This window comes from Peromyscus leucopus, chromosome 3, assembly GCF_004664715.2.
Source record: "Peromyscus leucopus breed LL Stock chromosome 3, UCI_PerLeu_2.1, whole genome shotgun sequence".
Taxonomy (NCBI): domain Eukaryota; kingdom Metazoa; phylum Chordata; class Mammalia; order Rodentia; family Cricetidae; genus Peromyscus; species Peromyscus leucopus.
In genome coordinates, this window is record NC_051065.1 from 100,780,909 (window position 1) to 100,806,642 (window position 25,734).

At 39.9% G+C, this 25,734-nt stretch overlaps 1 protein-coding gene across 7 annotated transcripts in view; it reads right to left on the reverse strand.

The window, feature by feature from the left end:
* Exoc6b (exocyst complex component 6B) overlaps nt 1-25,734 on the reverse strand; it is a 417,559-nt gene that overhangs the window by 104,200 nt on the left and 287,625 nt on the right. For all 7 annotated transcript variants that reach the window (XM_037203853.1, XM_028858058.2, XM_037203851.1 and 4 more), the window contains exon 19: nt 3,574-3,647. In XM_037203853.1, the coding sequence (XP_037059748.1) occupies nt 3,574-3,647 (74 nt within the window). The remainder of the gene's footprint in view (nt 1-3,573; nt 3,648-25,734) is intronic.

Below are 25,734 nucleotides of genomic sequence, written 5' to 3' on the forward strand. Positions count from 1 at the left end.
GTGCAGAGCTTTTAAATGACACTCAGCCATTATAGACTATACAGAGACTTTTTCACCAATATCTATGTTTTGAATATGTTTGAAATTATCATTCACCTAATTGTATCTGAAAGTCTAATATAAGAGAACAGGAGCACATGAACAGGAGCATGATACACATAGAAACCAAGATGCAAACAGCCAGTATCTGAATGGCATTGGGAGAGCATGCACCCTAAAGCACACCAGGACAGACCCTTCTCACATGGGCATGCACCCTACATTTTGCCTTTTATGGAATTCTGCTTGGGCCAGGCACAGCTGTTGTCTGACATGGCTATTGTCATCTTGAAATCATAGCACCTGTGACTGTCTACAGGAAACCCTCACAAGACTGGGCCCTGGTACATTCCTCCTGGAAGTGGAGGAGAGCTTATGATTCTCTTCTCTGAAGGTATTTAAGCACTTAACGATTCCTGGCCCGGGGCAACTTGGCTTAGCTGCTGTAAACTGACCATGGTCCCTATTAACAACCCCTTCTTCATTCTTCTCCTGTAACTCCAGCTAGACCTGATGGAATTGTTTTGTTTTGTTGCTGGGGTTGGGGGGACTGTTGTGTGTGTTTTATCTTGGGTAAACACATAGTTGATCAGGAAAGGTCGCACAACATTTGCTTTAATTTTCACTTCTGGTGTTTCCATTACCATTTTTAATTTTTTTCTTACTATTATTATTAGTGTGTGTGTGTGTGTGTGTGTGTGTGTGTGTGTGTGTGTGTAGTGGGTGTGCACTTACCACCATGGAGGTCAGAGAATAACTTTGTGAAGTCAAGTCAGTTCTCTCTACCTTTATATGGGTTCCAGGAAGCAAACTCAAGCAGGTTTCATGGCAAATGCTTAACTTGCTGAGCCATTGACCTAGTCCCTGCTAATTTCATTTACTGTGTTGATCTCTAATTTGTAAAAGCCTAATGATTAAAATCTGTTAATAAGCTGACTAAGGAAATCAGAACCTAAAAAGGTTTAGACAGCTGTGAGAACGCTAGAATCTGTGAGCTGACACATTGGAAAGAAGAACAGAGTTAGGGAAAGCCCCACCTCCAGGTTTAGTCCATGAAACCACCACCTACGGGACAGGTAGGAAGCACTACTGCATGGAGAAAAGACACCAGGATCAGGAAAGGGGTCAGCTGGCAGCACAAAGAACAGAAAGCCAAAGCTACCCCTTCTAAAATAGCAGACAATGAACCTGATAGATTCAAAGGGCTATCACTGAATGGCTATCTTCATGATAATAAGACTGCCTGAAGGTGAACTTATGGCTTTGGGCAGAGGTCTCCCAGAGACACAACACACAGTCTGGGTTGGGTGTTCTGCAATAACGGAAGGAACATGCCAAGTTCTTATTGTACAATTTTAAGACTAGCCTCCACCTCCCCACCAGCCCCAATTTAAATTCTGCTTTAGGACTGATTGTGTTCAAACAACAGGACACCTAACCACATCTCATCTGATGTTAAGTCTCATACAGTAACATACATACAGGAATTCTCCTTGTAGTTTGAACATCTGAGAATGGCCTATATGAATGAAAAGAGCTTTTTTTTTCAGAGCAGGATGTGAAATGATCATTAAGCAGTATGTCAGCCTATCTGCTAACACAGCCTTAAACTAAGGACGTTTTTCAAATCATCTAGGCTGGAAATTATCCCTTTCCAACTGCTATAACAGAGAAAGGTGTAAGTAGAATTTAGATGACACATTGAATAGGAAGAGACAGAGTCTGTCAGTATCAATAAAATTTTGTAGTTTGGCTTTATCATTTAAACATCATAAAAGAAACTCAGGGAGTGGGGCTGCAGCACAAACAGGATCTTCAGTATCTATACCGCCACTGCTCACTTGGAGCTCACAAGTACTTGAGCATTCATTCACCCTGGCTAAGGCCCATCTCACCCTGGATGTGCTTTCCCACATTACCCTCAGATCACATTTTCTGTGAATACTAGTTGCTTTCCATAGGTGCCAAACCCACAAACTTGTGAAAATGACATTTCCTTTGCATCAATAGTGAAAAAAGAAAGACTTTTTCTTAGATATGTTCTTCCAATGAAAATCACCTTCTGTTTTCCAAGAAGCATGAACTGGCTTAGAGGTTTCAGAGAACAAATTGGAGAGGGAGGGAATGGATCCCCACTGAACTCTAAAGCAAAATCTCAATCTTTCCATCTTAGATCAAAGGCTAAAACCTGGGCACCTTAAATCTACAGGTGGAAGGTGTTTAGTGTGGAGGGAGACAGCTCCATTTCTGACAATGCTAGGCAAGCATTATGAAAAAAAGAACCCCCAACCCAGCCCCCAAATATTAAGTTGACACACGTTTCTGGGACGTGGTCTGAATCCTCAAACCTTGGCGGGTCTATAGACACATGATTCTGCTGAACAGGGCTTTCCGGAATTGTCATCGATGACAGATTACACTGCCCATCCACAAGGGTCCAGGGCTAGCTCAGGCCATCCATTATGGGTTAAAAGCTATTCCGGCAGGCATCCAGTCACAGTGGTAAGGAGGTTACCCAGACAAGGAGTCCTACAGCTTTAAGAAACACTCTGGGCATCTACAAGTTTTCAGAATGCAAACTATGTCAGCTCTGAAAACAAGAGGCACTGCATCATTATGGCAGGAGAAACAAAGCCAGCCCCCCTTCTCAAACAGACAAAAAAAAGATTGTTTTAATAGGAGAGAAGCATCAGTCATTGATGCTTACTTCATTCGCACTTTCTATCCAACCCCATCCATCTTCAGAGTGAAGAGATGACAGAGCACAGTTACAGCTCTCCCTTTCAGCCCCCACCTATCTTGTTCTACTATACCCCAAACACCAGGGCCTACCAACCCACTCTTTCCAGTCTGCAAGAACAGCCCTATGGGTGGCCTTTCTATCTTGTGGGCTTTCCAAAGCTCAGGTACACCTAAGTACCAACCTTTATCATGATACTGTAACAGGACTTCTCATTAGGTTAGCATGACTGGTCAGAACCATTGCCAACCATCTTTAAGCACCACTACTCTGTTGCTGATGGCTGACCACATTTTACACAGGAAGCAATAGAAGGTATGAGGCAGCAGGAAAAAGTCAACAAACTGGACTCCCAACCTAGAAAGGAAAACATTTCATTTTCCTTCGACACTGCTGGCCACATTATCCACACACAAAGTTCTCCAGGCGGGAAGTCTCTGCATCAGTGCACCTGCTTAGCATGGGTTTGACGAGTCATCTTTTCGCTGTGTCTGCAGAAGTCAATGGCTACACAATGGATCACATCACTTGAGGGTCACTTGAGTCCCACTACTGTGTGGATCCCTCTTCCCACCCCCTGCCTTCCCTTCTACCACAAAACCTTTACTCCACCATAGCTAAGGATCTCAGATAGCTAAATAAAAGAGGTGGCCTCAAACACAGGGAAAAGCCCTTAGGTCTCCAGTGTGAATCACCAATGCCAAAGCCCCTCCCCTCCCCGTTTCCTTAAGACCTGATGGTCTTCAGTCACACATCTTAAAAGAAAAACAAAAAACAAAAACACAAAGACTTACTTGTCTCAAGTCGATGAAGGCCAACTGCAGCGTGTCCTCCTGGAACCCAGGCACCGGGCCGGATCTGGCAAACTCTGTGGGAAAGAAAAGAGGATAAAAAGCGCCTTTAACTAACCATGGACAGGGAGATTGGCAGACGGATGACAGGGAAGACAAGAGAGGCTGGGGGAGAGGAGGACTGAGCTTCTAAGGAGTCATGTCTCTCTCCCTTCAGCTTCTTTGTTGGCCCTTCAAAATTCGTGTCATCAAAACACCATTAATTCCAGCATCCTGACAGCAAGGAAACTGTACTAATTCGACCTGAAATTTATTCCCATGAGCCGCGCTGGGCTTCAGAGTATTTGTTTTGTGAATGGAACAAACAACTTGCAAAGGAGGAAGGGAGGGGGGGAAAGAAAAAAGTTTTTCCTCTCAACACAATAAAATCTTCAGCTGAGAAACTCTTTTCAGTTCCGAAAGCTATTTATATTTCAGATCACTGAAGGAATTTTCAAATTTCACGCTTGTCACCTCATTCCCTAAGCATTTATCAAAAATATTCCCTGCCACATCATTAATTATTCCCTCACTGATTATTTGTATTATCTCATGAGTGCCAACCTCCTACACAGCACACACGCATGCACACCACTAGCAGCAGCAGTTACTGCTGCTGCCCTAATCAGAGTGTGGCTTAAAAAAGCAGAGAAGTACTGGCAGATGCGAAGATGCCCACCTGGATGAAGCTTACTGCAAATGTGAAGGGACATTTGCATATGTTTGTCCTTCCACTGTAGGCTTTGCCTGTGACTTTATTTTCATGCTACTTTACAAATTCCATCTTATCTTCCCTCCATCTGTTTCCTCCCAGGCTTAAGAGGCCCACATGGATGCTATTTGCAGTTACAGTAGCACCTTGAGACCATGATCCATTATAATTCTGGCCTCTATGTCATTAAACAAGAAAGAAATGACACAGGGCTACAGGGACAAATGCTAGTACTAGAATGTCAAGTTTTATTGTCTCTGAGCTCTGCTTATTAGGAAATCAAAAGTTCCCTCCACACTGACAAGCACATAGCACAGTCAAGATCTGATAGTAACTGTATCTTCAATTCGTCTTATAAAATGTCCATCATGCTTTGACTTTATATCTATCTACTAATTACATTAAAAGCAGCTCAAGTACTTAAAAAAAATTGAAAGAAGTGTTTTCCTTTCAAATGCATAATCCCCAAGTTGAAATTTAGGAACCCATAGAACTGGTATAATATTTTCCTTTTTCTTTTTCCTATCTAGCTAGAAAAGTGGATGACTTTCTACACAAGATAAATTCAAAAGATGGTGTATGAACAATTGCTGCTCGTTTGCTTATGTCCCTCCCTTTCCAGTCATTTTGAAACCAAAACAGATTTATATATAAAAAAATATCCTTGTCTCAGTTTTTAAAAAATGCCAATAACTTAGACTGTAGAGACAAGGGAACATTATACGAAAAGATTTTAAGTCAACACATCTAAATATAGCGCAAATGTGCTATATATCTACCTATAACATACTCTTATTGTAGACATTTCAAATAAAAAGGATGCATAAGAAAAGAGATCAACTCTAAACACAGTCAGCCTTAGTAAAGTTAGTTTGCTTTGAGAAGAAAGCTCACATGCCACTTAGAAACCACATTATCCAAGGGAGGACTAAGAAACCCAAGTTTCAAAAGAATAAAGTTCTAAAACTGTGCAAACATTTGGTGATAAGCATGCTAGTGAAAAGCTTGACACAGCATATGCTGCACATCAAGAGTGATGTGCAGTAAGCAATAGAAAGAATCATATCTGGTAATGTGATGTGCAGGAACTGTGCATCCCAAACATACAACTGCCTCACATGATGCTCTTGTTGAAAGAAGTTATTTGAATTATAGTTACAGCCTCTCTTCCCAACAGACTTGTTCAGTGTTCAGTTTGCACACACTTCCTCCAAGGTTGACAGATTACCTCAAATAGTCCTGTATCATTCAAGCCAGTGTTGCCTCATTTAAAGCATTTCAAGTTCTCTCTATCAGGAGGAGCCCTGGTTGAGTGAAAATGCTCAGCTATTGAGATGTTCTGTTGTCCTATCTATGTCCAGCTCAACAGAATTCCCCATGTATACCAGTGGGAGGCTTGGGAGCTATGTCTGCTTTCATGCCACTCCTCACCGAATATGCTCCCCGGCTCATAGATCAATCAACTCAGGAGTCTGGATGTGCTATATGCTGAACTCTCAGTCACTGTACCAACCTGATTTTTATGATATATCAAATCCTCAGGTTCCCAAAAGACATGGTAGCCTTTGATTTACCTTTTTATAAAGAGAACCAGATAATGGTAATTATGCCAGGTACAACAAAGAGATTAATCTCCACAAATCACTTATGGAAATGTCTAATTATTATAAATTCAACTTCATATTTGTAGTTTTTCTCTTCGCTTCACATATATAATTCTTTTTTTCAGTACTGGACATCATACCTAAGGCCTTGTGCATGCTAGACAAGTACTCTGTTACTTAACTACATTTCTATAACACTTACAATCCCATGAAGATAGTACATTCCTTAGAGATAAAGACCTTATCACAAAGCTTAATAATTATTCAAAATAGTAGACATTTAAAAATATTATGTTGCAATTAAATAAGGTATATAAAAATTAAGATTCACTAGACACATAGACTCATAACTGGTAACAAAAGTCTCTGTGTTGTTACAGGTAAGGTATCAATTTGCAGGCTTATAAACTAATGAGTTCTCTAAAATCACAGGCACAATGGGACTTTAGGGGACAGTACTTGGGGTCATAAAAATCAGAACTGGAGCTCCACTTCTCCACTTACTAAGTCCAGAGTTCAACAAATTACTTAACCTGTTTATGTCTTTCAAAATCATTAAATCAAAAACTAGGATAGCAGATCATTTCTTATAATGTGGTGATAAAGATTAAGCCAAGTCACACATATAAAGCAGCTGGCAGAGTGGCAAGCATATCATAACTGATTATCCTTATAATTATTTTTATGTGTACGTGAATATGCATTTCTTCACAAGGAAAGGTTCATAGCTTTTACTGAATTCTCTTTTACTGAGGTTTGGTGACCCAGTGTCAAGAAACATTGTCCTATGCCTATGACAAAACACAAAAAGAAACAGAGCTGAACCAGGGATGATTCAGTGAGTAGACATTTATTTAAAAGAAAAATTATAGGCAGATACTTAATTATTTTGTTTTAAGGGAGTTAATATGATTAGTCTGTTAACCACAACACAGAAATTTTCATTTTTATTATTAGAAAAAAATTAAAGATATAAATAAAATTTTTGTAACTGTGATTTAATATAGTCTCAGAAATATGACCTCCTAGAGTAAGAACCTTATAAATACATGAAAAATTAGTAAGAACTGTGACTATTTTAAAGAACAAAATAAGAATTCATGCAGAGCCTGATTTCAACTATGTAAAATATAATATACATGGGAGTTATGCTAATAAGCACCTACCTCACAATTTTACCCAAGGCTGCTACAGAGAGGAGAGTGATTTCTTCTTTCTATTTTATAAACTCTCATAACCCAAGAAGAGGAAATTCAAGAATGTAGGCATGGTGATATAAAACAGCACTGATCAGCAGTACTTTTTCTGGTGATAAGAGACACAGCAGGACAGGCTGACATGCACAAAGTCTCAAATACTGCCTGACAGGTGAGAAGGAAAGCTGATGTGTGGACAAGCCAGTCTCATGTATAAAGTAAGGCCCCTAGAGCCATGGACTTCTGACATCATGAATCACAGCCAAATGGAAGCAGCAGACACAACCATGGACTAGTCCTTGTTTCTGGACAATAGGTTTTCAGTGTCTCAGTGACCCATGTCAGCATGAAAGTGTCCACAGCCTGGAATTTTGCAGGGCAGCCTCAGCACCATCCAGGACATCAAAAAGCCTGCTTCATTTCACACAGAACCAAACCCTCCCTTTCACTAGTTCCTGCTGCTTAGGAAACTCTGGTGAATTGGCATTTGCTTGCAAGGTAACTTATACTAGTGGTAAGCAGCATCAGCGCATTCCATGGAGTACATTCTCTCCGCCCTGAACTGTCAGGAAGGACTCACTGACTGTAATATGGTACCACGTCCTGACTCTGAGATTCAATTAGGAAATTGAAAAAAAATGTTTCAATGAGGAAACTGCTAACTAATTGAGGGCTGTGTAGGAGATGTTAAAAGGTGGCTCACAAAGTTACAGCAAAGAAGGCACATAGGCAGAGAAGATTCCTGGGAGAAAAAAAAAAATCACACTATACAACAACCTCTGACATTCTTAAGACACAACTCTTTTGAGATTTGGTCATCATTTTAAGAAATCTTAATTTTCAAAATATCCTATAAATTTTAAACTCAAATAATGTTCAAGGTCTAATAAAGTTGTCAAAGGGTAAAAGAAATAAGTTTCGCTAATTTCAATTTTTTTTTTTCTAGGTTTCTTTTCAGGTTGACATCAACACTAATAAAGTCCATTGCTTTGTGGGAGAAGAAAACAAATGTTTCAAATTTTATCTGGTATATTCACAACAGGCTGAAGAAAAAAATACTTTGGTATAAAGTGTGGTGAATACCTCCCCCTGCATCAAGGCTATGCAAGGTGTCCCACCATAGGTAATGGCCTCCAAAAAGCCAGCTCATGCACCAGGGATGAATCCTGATCCTACTGCCAGGGGGCCCCTTAAGCAGATCAAGCTACACAACTGTCTCACTTATTCAGAGGGCCTAGTCTAGTCCCATGAAGGCTCCGCAGGTGTTGGATTGCCCTAGGAAAGGGAAATAGATGAGATCTCCATAAGTAAACTGAGGGGTGAGGGGAGGCAATAGAGGGTAGAGGAAGGGGGAGGAAAACATAAGGGAATGGGATTGTCAAGCTGGAACAGGGATGGAGTGGAAGAACAATGAAAGAGATACCTTGATAGAGGGAGACATCATGGAGATAGAGTTTTTCCATTCTTAAATTCTTTTATTAATGAGAGGTAATCTAATTTCCCTGATATCACATCTGGTGACTACAAGGGGATACCCCAAAAATTCCAATAACAGAGGCCGAGGAAAGACCTGGCCTAAATAAACAAGGCGGGGAGTACCTAAGGAAAGACTTGGTCTAAATAAACAAGGGGGACAGTACCCACAGTTGACTGCTGACTTCAATAGGGATATGCACATGAGTAAATATGCACAGCTACACACAAAATCCCCACAGAAAATGAAATTCAAATGAAGCAATAGAATTAGAGTTACAAGGAATTTAAGAAGTCAAAACAATAGCAGTCTGTAATCTCTATTTATAAACAGATCATTAAAGAAAATCCATTTTTCCCCCTCATCCCATTGCCAACACCGTGGTACAAAAATGTGGAACTGGGCTCATCTTAAGTGATCCTGGTACATTTTAGGATTTTTGAGTTCTTTCAGGCTTACCAGTATTAAAAAATGATGCATCATTTTATAGATGAGTAATACCTACCATGTACTTCCTTTGTAAACTTATTTTAAATCAGCATATGAGGTATTAGATACTATCACAGCAATCCCAAACCAAGTGTGTCTTAGTGAAACTCCTCCCTGTTTCCCTATTTCTCCCTGTAACTCCCCCAGTCTCCATTCTGCTTTCATGTCTCATGTGTCCTTTTGCCCTGTCTCCTTCCTCAGTGCCTCTTTCCACTTTCTCATTGTCTCTGAAAAGAGTGTTACTAAATAAGCCCACCTGGTGACCACAAGGATCCAAGCCCCTAGCTGTGAACCCCACTGTGAACCACATAGCCAGCTCCAGCCCACTCAATCAATTCCCTAGTGGTGTGCTTTCTTCTCCTATGTGTGTGTACACAAATGTGGGTAATGCTAAAAAAGCTAGACATGATATTCAGAAATTGATCTAAAACAAGTCTGGAAAACTCAACATAAAACCGATTCTTCACATACTGTTCATAAAACAAGAACAGTTTTTATTTTTATTTTATTAAGATTTTTTTTTCCAAGACAGGTTTCTCTGTGTAGCTTTGGCACCTTTACTGGAACTCATTCTGTAGTCCAGGCTGGCCTCAAATTCACAGATCCCTCTGCCTCTGTCTCCCAAGTGCTGGGATTAAAGGCGTGTGCCACTACCACCCAGCATTAAAAAATTTTTTATTCATTTTCCATATCAATCACAGATCCCTTTCTTTCTTGTCCCGCCCCTCCAGGCTTCCCCCAACTCACCCTCCATTCCCTCCTACAAGAGGGTAAGGCCTCCCATGAGGAGTCAACAGAGCCTGGGACATTCAGTAGAGACAGGTCCAAGTCCCTCCCCCTGCATCAAGGCTGTCCCATCATGGGTAGTGGGCTCCAAAAAGCCAGCTCATGCACCAGGAATGGATCCCGATCCTACTGCCAGGGGTTCCCTTAAGCAGATCATGCTACACAACTGTCTCACTTATTCAGAGGGCCTAGTCCAGTCCCATGCAGGCTCCACAGCTGTGGATCTAAATTTCATGAGTTCCCACTAGTTTGGTTTGATTTTTCTCTGTAGGTTTTCCCATCATGATGAGCAATGGGAACAATGCATTTCTAAAAATCAAAATCAATAGCATCCAGCAAATGAATGGAACAGAAACTATGAGAAGAGAATCGAATTTGTTTGGACAAGAGGGAAGTTAAAAGACAAACTACAGAAAGGCCCCTAGACTGCATCAGCACACCATTGTTCCAGGGAGCATCAAGCTCAGACAACAGGCAAAAACCCTCTTGCATGACTGGTTTAAGGATTATGATTTAGGCCAGTGCTAATAAAATTCTCAGCACCACACAGAATAAAGTGTGTTGGTGTTGTTTTCATCTTAAGATCATGTCAGGTCACAAGTGTTTTTTGGGGATTGAAAAAAATAGAAGCTGTTGTTGCTGCATTAACATAATGGTTTCCTGGTATCTGGTTCCCTGGAGCAGTAGATAAGGGGAGTGTTAGACTAGAGGATGGCTCTGGGGAAGCTAGGCCCGCTTGCATCACTTCAAGGTGGCTCCAGGAGGCTAATTGCAGAAGAGCTGATGGACTCCCTGGGGAATCCACTCCAGGTCCTGTTGGTCAGAAGGAAGGGGGCCAGAACATAAAGGGAGCTCCATGGAAGAATCATGTCAAGAAGAAACAAAAGGAGGGGAAAAAAGGAAGAAGGCTCCCAGAGACTTGGCTTATTAGATCTCTCACTTCAAGGGTGGGTAGGATAAGACCACTGTGCTCACAGTAACCAATGCAATATTGTACACTTGAAATGTATACATGTATGTGTTTTACCACACTGGGAATTAATGAATAGAAAACAACACAAAGGAAAGACTTAAATAAAATGTCCAAAAACCATATCTAATATTTAAACATGTAATAAAGCATTAACTCAATAGTAGTAGTAATACTGGATACAGTCATACACAGAATAGATAGCTCATAAAGAAAACCATCAACCTGACGATGGTGGGATAGGTAGTTTTCCACTTGTATCCACACAGTAAGTACACAGCCATCTATGGATAGAAGTGTTTCTGCGAGAGAACTGGGATTCACAAGGAATGTGGTGAAGGCCTGGGAGAGCCCACAAATGAGCAGGGTCCACTAAGAGGAGAGAACTGTGTGTCAGAGACAAATTTACCAGCATTGTTTCCAGCTCTAGACCTAGAAATAGCCCCAAACTTCTATGGATGTGACTACAGACCATTTAGACTTTGGAATAGAGTCTCCTGCCAAAACATGAACCAGAGGAACATGGATACAACCATGTATGTCTTGGGTGATGCGACTGCTGATCTTATTCTGTGTGTGGATCTGGAGCCACACCTGACAGTTAACTCTAGTCTTCTCATTACTGGCATGAAGCAGTCATACTCAAAATTCAGCCCATAGAGAAATGGGGAGTTTGGGAGTGTAGTATAGGAAACAGTGATACAGAATGTGGGGCAGGCATGGTGAGCACAGTACTACAGCAGACCCTGCAGAAGCTCTGGCAAGGAGAGCAGACCCTCTTAGCTTCTGGTAAAGAGCAGTCCCAACTACAAACACAACCAGAAGAAGCCATGGTCAGTTAAAGACTTTAGTGGTGGAGATGGACCCTGAAGCAAATTTGTGGCTGGGTCACAGTCAGAGGCTAGGATTGACAACTCAGAGACTCAGTCATTAACTTAGGAGGAGCCATCAACACACCTAGGATAGACTTGCCACCTGGACTCTGAAACATATCAGCTAAGGCCACTCAGTGACCACAAGGATCTAAACCTCCAGCTGTGAACCCCAATGTGAACTATGCAGCCAGCTCCAGCCCACTCAATCACTTCCCCAGCTGCATGCCTTCTTCTCCCACAAAAACAGAAGCTGAAGGTTCCTCCCCATACTATGGTATGTAGAGGTGTGACTTTCCAACAAATGACTGAAATGTTGGAGAGTAGCTCATTGAAGAGAGCATACTTAGTACCACAAGGCCCTGAACTCAATCCCCTGAGTCTAAAGAAATAAATAAAGGGTAACTGCTGAGTCATTATACCCTTATGAATGGGATTAGGTACACTTGCAAAAGAGCCTGAGAAATTGTCCTGCTTTCTTCAACATGAGAACAGGATTCCTCCCTCGAGAGCATGCTGAAGCAGGGTGCCACCTCCAAAGCAGAGGGTAGGCCCACCAGACAACCCACCCCACTGCTCTCTCAATCCTGGACTTCTCAGACTCCATAACTGTGAAAAATAAATTTCTTTTTTTTTGTAAGTTACCAGTTTCAGGTATATTGTTATAGTAGCACAAATAGAAAGACTTATCTGTCTGAAAAAGTCTGTAGAGACCAAAAGTAAACTATGCTTCTTCAAGTACAGATATCAATACAGAGCTACCCAGATAACAAATGAGACAAATGCACATTATCAAAGGAAACAAAAAACATTGTTCATAACTGCTCCAAACAATGGAGGTCTTCAAACTGCCTGAAGTAGAATAGAAAACAATCATCTTTAAAAAGCTCAATGGTAGGCAGAAAACACAGATAGAAAATTAAACAGAATTAGGAAAACAATACACCAGGAAAATGAGAAATTCAATAAAGAAATTGAAAACATAGAGGAAACCAAAAAGAACTAAATAAGAGGGTGGAGACTGTGGAATATGACAGAAATGAAAAATTCAATAAAGTATCATTTGCAGGAGTAAACAGGAAGGTGAAATATTTAAAACTGGCCAGATAGAAGGCTAGAAGGAAAAAAAAATAAGAAAAATGAACAAAGTGTAAGAGTCACAAAGATGAAGGGAAAATTGTCAGAAAGCTTAAATAAATACTGTCCAAAACCTCCGAAATCTTGGGAAGTATGTGGGTATCCAGAAACCATGGAACAAAAAACCCTATATCTTAGACCAGCTCAAGAGGAGGATTAAAAGCCAAGGTCAAAGACTGAAGAGATGGCTCAGTGGTTAAAAGCACTGGCTGCTCTTTCAGAGGACCTGAGTTCTATTCCCAGAGCCTACATGGCAGCTCACAACTGTCTGTAACTTCCATCCCAGAGGATATGATGACCTTTCCTGTCCTCCACAGGCATTGCATACACATAGTACACAGATGTACATGCAGGTAAAACACATATGTATATGAAATAATTTTTTTTTTTTTTTTTTTTTTTTTTTTTTTTTTTTTTTTTGGTTTTTCGAGACAGGGTTTCTCTGGTGTATGTAGCTCTGTGCCTTTCCTGGAACTCACTTGGTAGCCCAGGCTGGCCTCTGCCTCCCAAGTGCTGGGATTAAAGGTGTGCGCCACCACCGCCCGGCAATGAAATAATTTTTAAATGTAAATAAAAAAAGGCAAGATCAGATTTGAGAGGCTGGTTGCACAAAAGGCAATGCCTGTAGCCATATTGGACTTTTCAACAAAACCCTTACAAGTCAAGAGTAAGTAGGGTGATAAACTCATTGTGCTCAAAGAGAAAACAAACAAACAAACAAACCTCACCAACCAAGAGTCCAAAACCTCGAAAAGGTGTTCTTCAAAAATAAAAGGGAGGTGAAGACATTCCCACACAGAGACAGAAGAAATCCATCAATATGAGAACTGTCTAAGGAAAGTGTTGAGGAGTGCTCAATAGAAACAAGAAGCACTAACAAACAGCATGAAGACTACAACCATGTGGAACTCACTAGCAAAGGTAGATAGAGCAGGTGAGTTCAGACCCTGAGAGTGGTATGCAAAGCGCTTCAAATTTGGTGTAAAAGTTACTGAACCATTAGATGTCATTATTATACCTTCAGTAATCTGTCAGTGAGTACAAAACTATAAAAATAAGAGTGACATTCACCGCAAAAAAAAAAAAAAAGGAAAAAAAGGAAAGGAGTAAACGAGCATTTAGATGAGATTGAAGTTGTTATCACTCTGAAACAAAACATTATAACTACAAAATGTTTCATGTAAGTCCCATGGAAACCTTAAAGTAAAACCAACTAGCAGATTCCACTTGAAAGCAGTGGTGAACATGTGGTCTTTAATCCCAGCACAACACTCAAAAGTAGGTAGTTCAGCTGCTCAACTTCAAGGTTGCCTTCCACTACACAGGGAGTTCAAGGCCAACTGGAGTTACATGAGACTATGTCTCAAAAATTGAAATCAGTAAGAAGAGTTGTGCATTCAAAGTATAATATCAGAACAAATCACCAAGGATCACAGTAAAACAAAAAGAAAGAAACCAATGAAGGGTAAAACAATAGACTCCAGGAAACCAGCTACAGCAAGTATTTATATGTCAAGGAATGCTTTATATGTAAATAGATTAAACTCTGCAATCAAAGACACAAAACAACCAGCATGCTGGGTATAAGAGATTCAATTTGGCTTTAAGGATATAAATGACTAAAGAGATGAAAATGACAACCCATGCAGCTGGTGTCCATGAGAGCAGTGTGCTATCTTACAAAAAAAAAATCATCTTACAAAATAAAGTTGCACCTAAAGAAACTAGAAAAAGGACAACAAAAATCCAAAACCAGAAGAAAAAAAAGGGAGGAAATAAAAATTAGAAGTACTAGAAAAGTAAGTTTAAAAGATCAATAAAACTTAACTTTTTTTAAGATGAAGAAAATTAAACCCTTAGCTAAAGCTGAAGGGAGGGAGGAGTTAAACTAAGAAAAATCATTAACAAAAGAGCAGACAGTGCAGAGGACACCAGGAGACAAAAAGAACCACAAAACTTCAGTGGACACATCCCTCTGGGGTCTGCTCACCTTTCTTTCTTTTTCTTTCTGTTCTATCTTCATGGTCACTAATCCTTTCATACTTCTGTTTTGACTTCCTTCCAATGAGTTTTCTGTTTCAGTTACTGTAGTTTTTAGCTCTAGAAAATCTTTTTTTCTCTACCTTTCTCTCTTTGTATTGGTAAATGGGTTTTGCTCACACACCACCTCCCCATAGTTCTATGAACATCTCTAGAACAGTTCTTTGAAAGCTTGACCACATGTGACTGATAGCAGGCCTTTCAGAAGCAGCTTCTACCCAATCTGTTCCTTGCAGTGGGCACCTGCTCTTCTGTTTTCATACCTTACAGTTTCTGAAATTAGAAATCTGAACCCAATAATGTGGTAATTGTAGAAGGCTGATTTTTTTTCATTTTGCTAAAGTTGGCAAATTTTCATTATTATTGAAATGATTATTGGTTTTTTTTTTTTTTGATTTTGTGGGCCAAGTTACTTGATATGTAAATTTCAGATCTGTGTCTTTCTGAGTCTATGTTTTTCTAGACTACCTGATTGCTTTCTATTTTTCCCCAATTATGTAGTTACATTTAAATGGCCTCTTCTTTATTGTTTGGTTTCAATATCGAAGTACTTTAGCTTATAGTCTCATCCAACTTCTAGTTCTTGCTTCCTGCATGTGGATAAAAATGTGATCACAGACGTGATCTCTTCTTTAAATGCTTGATCCCAAGGTGCAGAGGAGTGTGTGTGGGGAGTGAACTGAAGAAAAATGCACCAATCTATTAAAGCTTATGGAAACATCACTGCACAGGATGAAGAGGAGCTTATAACAATGGCTACAACCTCTTTCTCCTTATCTCTGCATTATAACACAACAGCTGGCACTATGATAACAGGGCCTTTTTGTTTGCTCTGGCTTCTAAATGCCATGAGAATATGCTAATGGCTATTGCCATTGGTTGAGAACTAGAGCTGGAAGTTGCTATTATGCTAAGAAGAAACTGATCAAAATTAACTAAAGTGTTCAGCAGGAACTTGTAAGCCTCAAACACATACCAGAGCTCAAAAACATACCAGACAGATTCTGCTGGAACAACTCTTTTTAAGTGAGGAGACAGACTGTTGTTGCTTCCCACATCATCTAATGTATTTGCATAATATGACCCAGAAATTATATGCTGTGGTAGTCTGAAAATGAAATACCTCCACAGACACATGCATTTGAACAACTGGTCCCCAGTTAATAGTGCTGTTTGGGGAGGCTGTGGAACCTTTAGGAAATGGAGCCTTGCTGGAGAAAGTATATCACTTATATCACTGGGGGTGGCTTTGAGTTTATAGCTTCATCTAACTTCTAGTTCTTGCTTTCTGAGTGTGGATAAAGACGTCTCAGCGTCCTGTTCCTGCCATCATACTTTCCTCACCACTAAGAACATCTAGCCCTGTGAATAAACTATTCCTTACATTGCTTCTGCTCATAGTATTTTATCATACAAAAGAAATGGAACTGAGATATATAAGTTAGTTAGTATTTTATCAAAGGAATTGAAAGTTATTATTCACAAAAAAAAACCAGGAGGTAGATGCTTAGTTTTTTAGAGCAGCATAGTTTATGATTGCTAGAATTTTGCAATAACCACAATGCCTTTCCTTTCAGTGGGTAAATAGTTAAACTGTTTGTTATATTCTAGCAATGGATTATTATTTAGTGCTAAAAAGAAATGGGCTACCAAGCCATGAAAAAACATGGTGGAACCTTACATGCATATTACTGAATGAAGAAGTCAATCATCGGCTTGATCAGTTTGGGAGGCAACTAGGCAGTGGGACCAAGTCCTGTGCTCATTGCATGAGTTGGCTGTTTGAAACCTGGAGCTTATGCAGGGACACTTGGCTCAGTCTGGGAGGAAGGGACTGGACCTGCCTGGACTGAGTCTACCAGGTTGATCGCAGTCCTCGGGGGAGGACTTGCCCTGGAGGAGGTGGGAATCGGGGGTAGGCTGGGGGTAAGGGGAGGGGGTGGGAGGGGGGAGAATAGGGGAACCCATGGCTGATATGTAGAACTGAATGGTATTGTAAAATAAAATAAAAAGAAGTCAATCATCAGAGGCTGTGTGCTGAATGGTTCCAACTCCATGACATTCTGGACAGGGGAAAATTATGAAAACAGTAAATGGCCAATGATGCCAGATAGGAAGATGGGAGAGTAAAAGATAAAAGATAAGAGGTAAAAGATAGAGAACCTCCAGAAGGCAAACTATTCTCTATGACACAACAATGGCAGATACATGTCGTTATGCATTTGTCCCAACTCACAGAATTTGTAACGGAAGAACGACCCTGAATGTCAAATATGGACTTCAGGTGGTAAGGATGTGTGGGTGTACTGATTACAGCAAGCACTGATATGCTGTACAATATTAATTGTGAAGGAGGCTCTGTGTGGTGGAGCAGGAGATGTAGTGGAACTTTCTGTGTTGCCCAACAGATTTTGCTGCTAGTCTAAAACTGCTTGAAACAATAAAGTCTACTCTTCTTTAACACTGGAGAAAAGTGAAGATTAACAATAACTTATTCTCAGTGTTTCTTTGCAGGAAATATATGATTAAATTTTATAGGAAATGCCAAACTAGTGCTCCAAATGGATTAAAAAGTTAAGTTCTCAATTTCTTTTATTCTAAATAATAACTGAGTACAGACAGACATGACCTTTTAGTTAACTAGCAATATACCCCTATAAACTAGACATAGCCACAGATGAAGGGCTTTAGATGTGGGTGCTCAGTCAACAGACTTCATCTGGCCAAGTTGCATGCAGTGTGCTAAAGAAACAAAAGGCCAGGTCGCACACTTTTAATCTCAGCACTTGGGAGGCAGAGGCAGGTGGATCTCTGTGAGTGCAAATCCAGCCTGGTCTACAGAGTGAGTTCCAGGATAGGCTCCAAAGCTACACAGAGAAACTCTGCCTCAAAAAACAAACAAACAACAAAAGAAACAAAACACCATGTCATTCAGTGACTGCTGTTACCCAAAGACACCTTCACTCTGGGACAGAAAACATCCCAATAGTAACCAATTCAGAACAATGGAAATGCCAACTTCATGTCTTATGTAATACAGAATAATGAGTAAAAACTTAAGGAAATTAGTAGATTTGCTCATATAAAACAAACTAGAAAACAATTTTGCTTCAAGATTTAAAGGAAGGAAATAGAAGTTCTTTCCAGGTCATGAAATCCAGGCAACTGGGCACCTTGACATCTCTAAGATAGTCTACTAAGTGCCTTAGGAAACACCACTGAAGTTAACTTAGTGACTTTTGCATTAGATAATTTCTTATAAAGGAAAATGAAGTAAGGAAAGTTATGACCATGCATGTCCCATTATATGATGCTGGGTTTGTCCCTAATATTCCATAGACAAATAATAATCAAGGTTACTAGTGATGTCCTAGGTCTTAAACTTACAACCCTGGAATCCAACAAGATGAAAGGAGAGCTTGTAATTGCTAAGAACTTCCAACAGATGAAACACTGAGGCCAAGAAGGTTAAGTCAGTGAAACCATTAAAATCTAACCCCTCTATTATTTCAGCATGTACCTCCCACCCTGGAATGTCTGAAGACAAATGTTCATTTTACCTGTTCCTTTGTATACATACTGTATATTCTTTCCCATTTACTTAGGGAACAATGAAAGTCATAAAAATACAATGTGAAGAAGTCAGTTTTCTTCTGCAGTTTCTGAATGCTTCATAATTTAATAAAATGTGGGCAAATTTCACAATAGACCTTTCTAAATTAGGGTGAAAAGAGTCCTTTATAAATTAGTAATCAACAGTGCTTCTGTGTATAATCTTAGGAAAGCTGAAGGTCGGCTATGAAAATGGTGGGCTTCCTGAGTGATGAGAGAGACTGTTCAAGTTGTAACTTTATATCGTTGATATTTTTTTACTGTGCTCTTAAGGACTTAATCTTATCCATGTGTTTGTCGGTGCTGATTATTTTGCTGTATGAACACATCCCCAAACCTACAGCCCTCTAAAAATTAACATTAAGAGGGTATTCTGTAGGCCATTTAACATAATAATAAAAACTAATTCTACAGAAAAGCACCAAATAGACATCTGAGGTCCTATTAATTTTGTCTAGTAGATACATTAGAAAAAGAGCAAATAAAAACTAGTTTTTAAAATAAAGAATGAATCTTGTCTAACTCAATGTATGTAATAAATTTTAAAATGAAATCAGTATTTTTTAAATTGAGATTTTGTGTTTTTCAAACTTTGGTATTTTATACTGTTAGTACTTGTCATTTCTGACTAGTCATTTTGATGCTCAATAGCCACTTATGCTGGGAGCTGCAACTCTGGGCAACATAGCACTAGACCCTAGTGTGACAAATGCAGACAAAAATTAAGTATGTGAACAATAACCAGGCAGTGAAGCAAGAAAGCGACCCAACCAAACTTGAGAGCCACAGAAACAATTTCTGTGTTGGCTGGGGCTCCAGAGCTGAGGCGAATGCCTTGTGATAGCTCACAACTGCTTCTGGCCTAATTCCACTCCTGCCAATGTGACAAAGTTCATGAAATGTGGAGACAGGACAACAGAAGCTTACTCCCACAGTTCTAGAAGCTGGCTAGTTCAACACCATGCCCTGGCGGACTCAGAGTCCAGCAGAAGACTGATCTGTGCTGCACAGGTAGAGCTTCTTACCAGGCATGCAAGCTGCAAGGGCAAAGGAGCTCTCTGGAGACATTTTTAGAAAGACTTGAATCCTGCTGTGCTCCTTTCTGTCCTTATGTTCCAGTTGTATGCCTGAGGCCCCTCCTGCTAAGCCCTTTGGGTTAGGATTTTTATTTATGAATTAGGAGATAACAAACACTCACAGCATTGCTGGAAGGTCTGTTCAGTTCCTTAATAGAAGAATTTTCTCTCAGAATATGTAACTGTGAAGTTGCCCTGTCAGATCAGGACAGAAGTACACAGTTTATTCTTCCATGTGTGTAGATGAATTTCTAAATGGTCTTATTAAATAAAAAACACAGAGCCAAATATAGGGATGAAAGCCTTAAAGAGATCAGGGAAATAGGGAAAGCCACCAAGCAACCTCACCTCACCAACTCTGCAGCTTCCAAATGTGAACTACTTCCTGTCTACCCACACCTATATGCCTTGTTGTTCTGCCTTCTGTCCAGCTACATCACTTCCTCTTCCTACACAGCTCTGCCACTTCCTGTCTGTTTGTACAGACCTCCAGATGTCCATGGTTAACTAGTGTTGGAATTAAGATGTGTGCCACCACACCTGGCTCTGTTTCTGGTGTGGCCTTGAACACACAGAGATCTTGCCTGCAAAGTGATAGGATTAAGGGTGTGTGGTACCACTGCCTGACTTCTTTGTTTACTCATAATGGCTGGGCTTTTCCCTCTGATCTCCATGCAAGCTTTATTTAGTTCAGCACAAATAAAATAACACCACACATGTGTCTATGGGAAAACTTGTGTTATCTCTCCCCAGACTGTCCTCTGTATGCTTTCCTAGGTTCTTCTCTCTCCATCCTAGTTTGCCTTTCTGTTCCTAATTTACTTTCCCTATGAAAATATTGAAAGTCATCACAAATTGTTTTTGGAAAATAACAGTGAGGATTTTTGAATGACAGTTGATCATCACACATGCTTCTAGACAAAGCTCTCTGCCTTAGTTTTCAAGCCAAGGAACAAATAGGTGAATAATATAAAATAAATGATGACTATCAAGAATCTCAAACTGGGCAGAGTGGCTTACACCTGCAATCCCAATACTTGGGAGACTACAGAAGGAGGAACATCAGTTTCAGGCCAGCCAGGGCAACACAGTAAGTTCCAAAATAGTTTGGGATAAATAAGATCTTATGGAAAGGAGAGAAAGGAAGAAAAGTATCAAATATAGTATGGTTTAAGTATGAAGTGACTAGCCATAAAGGTTCAAGTGTCAGAATCTGTGATTCCAGCAGGTGGCACTATTGAGGAGTAATTAGATCATGAGGTCACTGACCATTTCAGCCGATTTCCTATTTGATCAGTTCATAGCTGAAATGGCTATTAGAATGTAGGGCCCCCTAGTTCAAGGAAGTGTTTTACTGGGGACATACTTTTAAGGGTATATCTTGTTCCAGGCCCATTCTCCCTTCTCTTGCCTTCGTCCTGGCTGCTATTGGGTGAGCAGCTTTCCTTTACCATATACTCCCCATGATATTCCTGGCTTGTCACAGATCTGGATGCAATGGAATCAGATGGCCATGGTCTTGAACTTCTAAAACTGTGAACCAATATAAACCTTTTATCCTTTAAGTTGATTTATCCCAGGTAGTTTATCACGGTGACAAAAAAAAAATTAAGAGGAGTTCATGATTGATATTGAATAATCTTGCATGAGTCTGCAACTAGGTCCTCGGCATATGTTTTATGTTGTTAGCTTGGTGTTTCTGTGACTCCTAACAGTGGGGGTGGGGATATTTTGGACTCTTTTGCCTGCTCTTGGTACCCTTTTCTTCCTACTAGGTTGCCTTACCCAGCCTTGATATTAAGGCTTGTGCCTAGTCTTATTGTATCTTGTTATGCCATTGTTTCCTTGATAACCCTGGGAGGCCTACTCTTTTCTAAAGGGAAATGGAGAAGGAGTAGATCTAGGGGAGAGAGAAGTTAGAAGGGGAACTGGGAGGAATGGAGGGAGGGGAAACTTTGGGATGTATTATATGAGAGAATAATGGTAATAAAAAGACAAGGGGGAGCCAGTTTATCTCCTGGGAAAAGCTGGACATCAGAAAAATGATTAAGGCAGGCTCTACTTGGGATGCTCCCTGTGTTCAAGGAGATAAGGTTTAAAGAAATCAGTACAGCTCTTTCCAAACTGAAAGCAGATGAAACTTCTTTGGTTTACATTTCATGGATATCTTCACAATGTACAAGTCCATAAACTCTATACTCTAATTAATGCCCAAAGAATTAACTTATCATTAAAGGTAAGTGAGATTATAGCCCTTGCTGGCCATTCATGTAAATTCTTGGTTCCAAACATCACAGCTATAACAGCAAACTTGTTTAAATGTTATGGGAATCAAACATGGCCTTAAGATTGGTTACCTAATAAAGAATACATCTGGCCTTTGACCCTAGTTTCTGGTATAGAGTTTCAAAACTCTGTAATTTTTCTAGTGATACTAGTGTCTTCTGTCATTCATAATGAGTTTCTTTTGATATGCTGATCCACAAAGTAAGGCCATGGAAGATTCACACACCCCTCACCTATCAGTCCTTTGCATTTCTTCAGTTGGACTATTTCCATGCTGTAGCCTCTGAGAGGAAGCTGTAATTCTAAGTAGTACAGAACTTCTAGTAAGTTCTAGGAGCATATTAAGCCTGGGAGAATTTCAAGGGAGCTTTGAAACTGTGGTCAGCTAGAAGAAGTGCAGGTGGGCGAGGGAGGACTGACCAGAGTCTGAGGTTGGGCAGTCCTGTAAGAACTGCCCTCAGTCTGTGGGATCTGCATTAATACCTGCTGCTGACTATCTGAATTGCACTGTATCATGAGCCACCACCCAACATCATTAAGAGAATTCTAGTCAGAACAGCAATTTGGTCCAGATTAAGTGCAGCACATTTGGATATTGTGTTCATGGTTAACACTGAGATTGTAGCCACACTTGTTCTAGCAAAAGCAACATGAAAACAAATGGACTTGGAAACAATCAGATAACATCATTTCCTCTAATGAATCAAAATGCTTAAAGATGTTAAAAGTTTTGCTGACAGATAACTTTTGAGGTGTTATAGGAAGAGTCCCCTCTCTTTCCTATTAGAACTTAACATTTTCTTATGCTTTCTAATTTTCTTTCTTTGTTTCATGGCATTGTTTTAGAATTAGATGGTAATTATGCTCGCTAGAGAATTTTAATGTCAGGTATTACTACAGTGACCCAACATGCATGTTAAATGCTCAAAGTGGAGCAATATCAGTATAAACACTGTCTGCCATGAATCAATCCATGGTTAATAAATTTATTTTCATAAGTCAAGTGCCAGCACTAGAACACATAACTGGCACAGGGTTCCATCTGGGATGACAAGCTTCCTTTTTTCTTTTCTTCTTCCTACATCAGGCAGCCAAATAAAAACAAATAAACAACAAAAAAAAAACCCCACAAAAACATAGACAAGAAGATAAGAATCTCTGCCAGTGATCCAAATGCTCTGGGCTGGAAGCTTTTAGTGAGGGGCCAGAGATGGCTGAGCAGTGCAGGTGCCCTGGAGAGGTGGGAAACATCAGCACTTCAGACAGTACTGGAAGAGAGGCCATGGCACTTAGGAGCATTCAGAGTTGAAGAAAAAGGTACACAAGCCATTTCTTCCCACAGCAGACTGCTCCTTAAGTAGTAGGAAGCAAAGGAGATGAATGAGCTTTTCAAGCATTAAAGGCACTTCTGTTTTTAAAATGGTCCTTGTTGAAAAAGCCCTCAAAAATGCTTTTGTAGCATAGAGTAGAGAACCTTACCCTTCTTCCTGGTTAGTTGCCAGAACAGGGGATTATACTACATCTTGTTTCCACCCACTGTCAGGAGACATTTGACAGAGATTCCAGTGAGTCAGAGGGAAGGGCAGGCCACAGGCAGTCTGACTGTTGGCATTAGGTAAAACATTACACAGCACTAAGGGGAATTGAATTTCCCTGAAAAAGTACATTATTCAGAAAGAAAAAGGAAAGAAAGACAGAAGAATGTCATGTTATTACACAAATTTTATTGATGCTACAAAATGTTAAGAATTATTTCTCTGTTCCTCTTGGTCCCTTATATAAAATACTTAGTGTTAACTTCAAATCTGACAGCTCAGTATCACCAGGTTTAACAATGACATTGGAAATCAGGACAACACCAACATTGATAGTCTGGGAGCCACAAAGTCCTGAAAGTCCTTTACAGCACCTTCTCACTGTCTTTGTTGCCTATGTAGTCAAATAACTAGAAATTCTAGTTTCTATGCTGATACTTCCAAACCCTGATCTTTCTCAAAATCTTCTTTGGTGCCCTTCTTGCTAAAACAATGTATCTGCAGTCCTTGGAACCTCTGCACGGACCCTTCATCATTTGGGACACATTCATGCATCATTCCTAACTGGAAAATAGGAAATCTGAGATGTTCAGAAATTTGAATGTTTCAGGTCCTAACATAACACAGTGGAAGAGAGTACACACCTGTCCTCACCTGACAGGTGCAGTCAAAAGTCTGCTACATAAAAAATACTGTATAAAGATTCCTTTAGCTTGCAGGGTAAGGTACACATGAAACAAATCAATTTTGTGTTTAGACCTGATCTCACTCCTAAGATAGTTCCTCATATATATATGCAAATATTTCAAAACCAAAATCTGAAACAGTTCTGGTCCAGGGGATACTCACAACCTATACTAAAACAAACAAACAAACACCTTATTGTTTATCTGAAATTCAAACTTAACCCAGACGACATGTTGGCTTTAACTGATAACCCTACTTCTAGGTGGTTCTGCTTCTGGTCTAAAATTCTGTTCTGCATTTTTTTTCTCACTTTTTCACGGTGGTATTTGAAAACAGAACACTATCATGTTGATCTCACATTTAAAACAACAGTTCTCAGTGTCTCAAAATCCAGTACCCAGTTCTTATTAAGTCTTACAAGATTTAGCAATGACTAAGGTTGTATCACTTCCTCCAGCTACCTGACTTCAATTTAGCCATCTAGTGTTTACAATGAACTTGTCTAACACAGTAAGCTTTTTATTTCCTCTCAGTTTGCTGATACCACTGCCCATTAGAACCTACCTCTTTCCAGGTAAATATCTAACTCACAGTCATCTAGTACAGCTGAACATTCTATCCCGGCCCATTCAGAGTAACCAGTGAACAGAAGGACTAAGGGAGAGATTGACTCTTAAAAATATACATCAACTCACTGATTGAGAAAAAAAAAAAAATAACACAGGCCACGACGCAGGATCTAAGCAGTGACCCTACTATATACATATTTCTTCTGACAAGGAAAGCAGTAGAAAACAGTAACAAAATACAGGTCATCCACTATTATGAAATATTATGAGAAATTTCACTTTTCTAAATGAAAAATTGTTAGCAATGATATTTTCTTAACATGTTATAATTTCTTAGGAATATGAGAATGAAAATGTTAATGTGGTTTACTACACAAGAATGGGGGGTAGGGAGAGAAGGAAGAGGGTAAGGGAGAGGGAGAGAGGGTAGTTTAAGAGCAACCAGAAGGGAAGCATTTCTAATAGCAATGGCAGACTAACCAGATGATGTAATGACACAGCAGACCTGAAAGGAGATAATTAAACACCAAGACCTACAATAGGCAACAGTGGAAAGGCAGACAATTTTTCCTTTTAAAATCTCTTATAAAACTCTACATCCATATATCTTACACATGGATATACTGCTGCAAGACACAGTATCAGTCCCTTGAAAAGCTGTAGATGGAGTGTAATGTTACTGGAGCGTTTGTCTGGCAAACCTAAGCCCTACGTTAGATCCCTAGTTCTAAACAAACAAACACCAAGAAAATGCCATGGAAGTCTTCTTATATCTGGGCAGAAGTCCATCAAGTTTTAACAATTAAGATGAATGTTTTAAAGACAAGGTATTTAATATGGTCTCCTAGTTAATACCTTATAAAACAGCCCAATTAAAATAAGTAATGACTGGTATTAGCTCTAACAACATCAGGCGAAGCCAAAGCAAATACACAGGGCATAAACTGTGGCCACATGACCACCAGCAGACAACAAAAACAAGGCATATCAGACACTGCGGGCAACTGGCCTGCCGCACACAAGACAATTCTGGCCCGAGGAAGAAGTTCCATGACTTGGCGGAAGGGCAACAGCACTGAG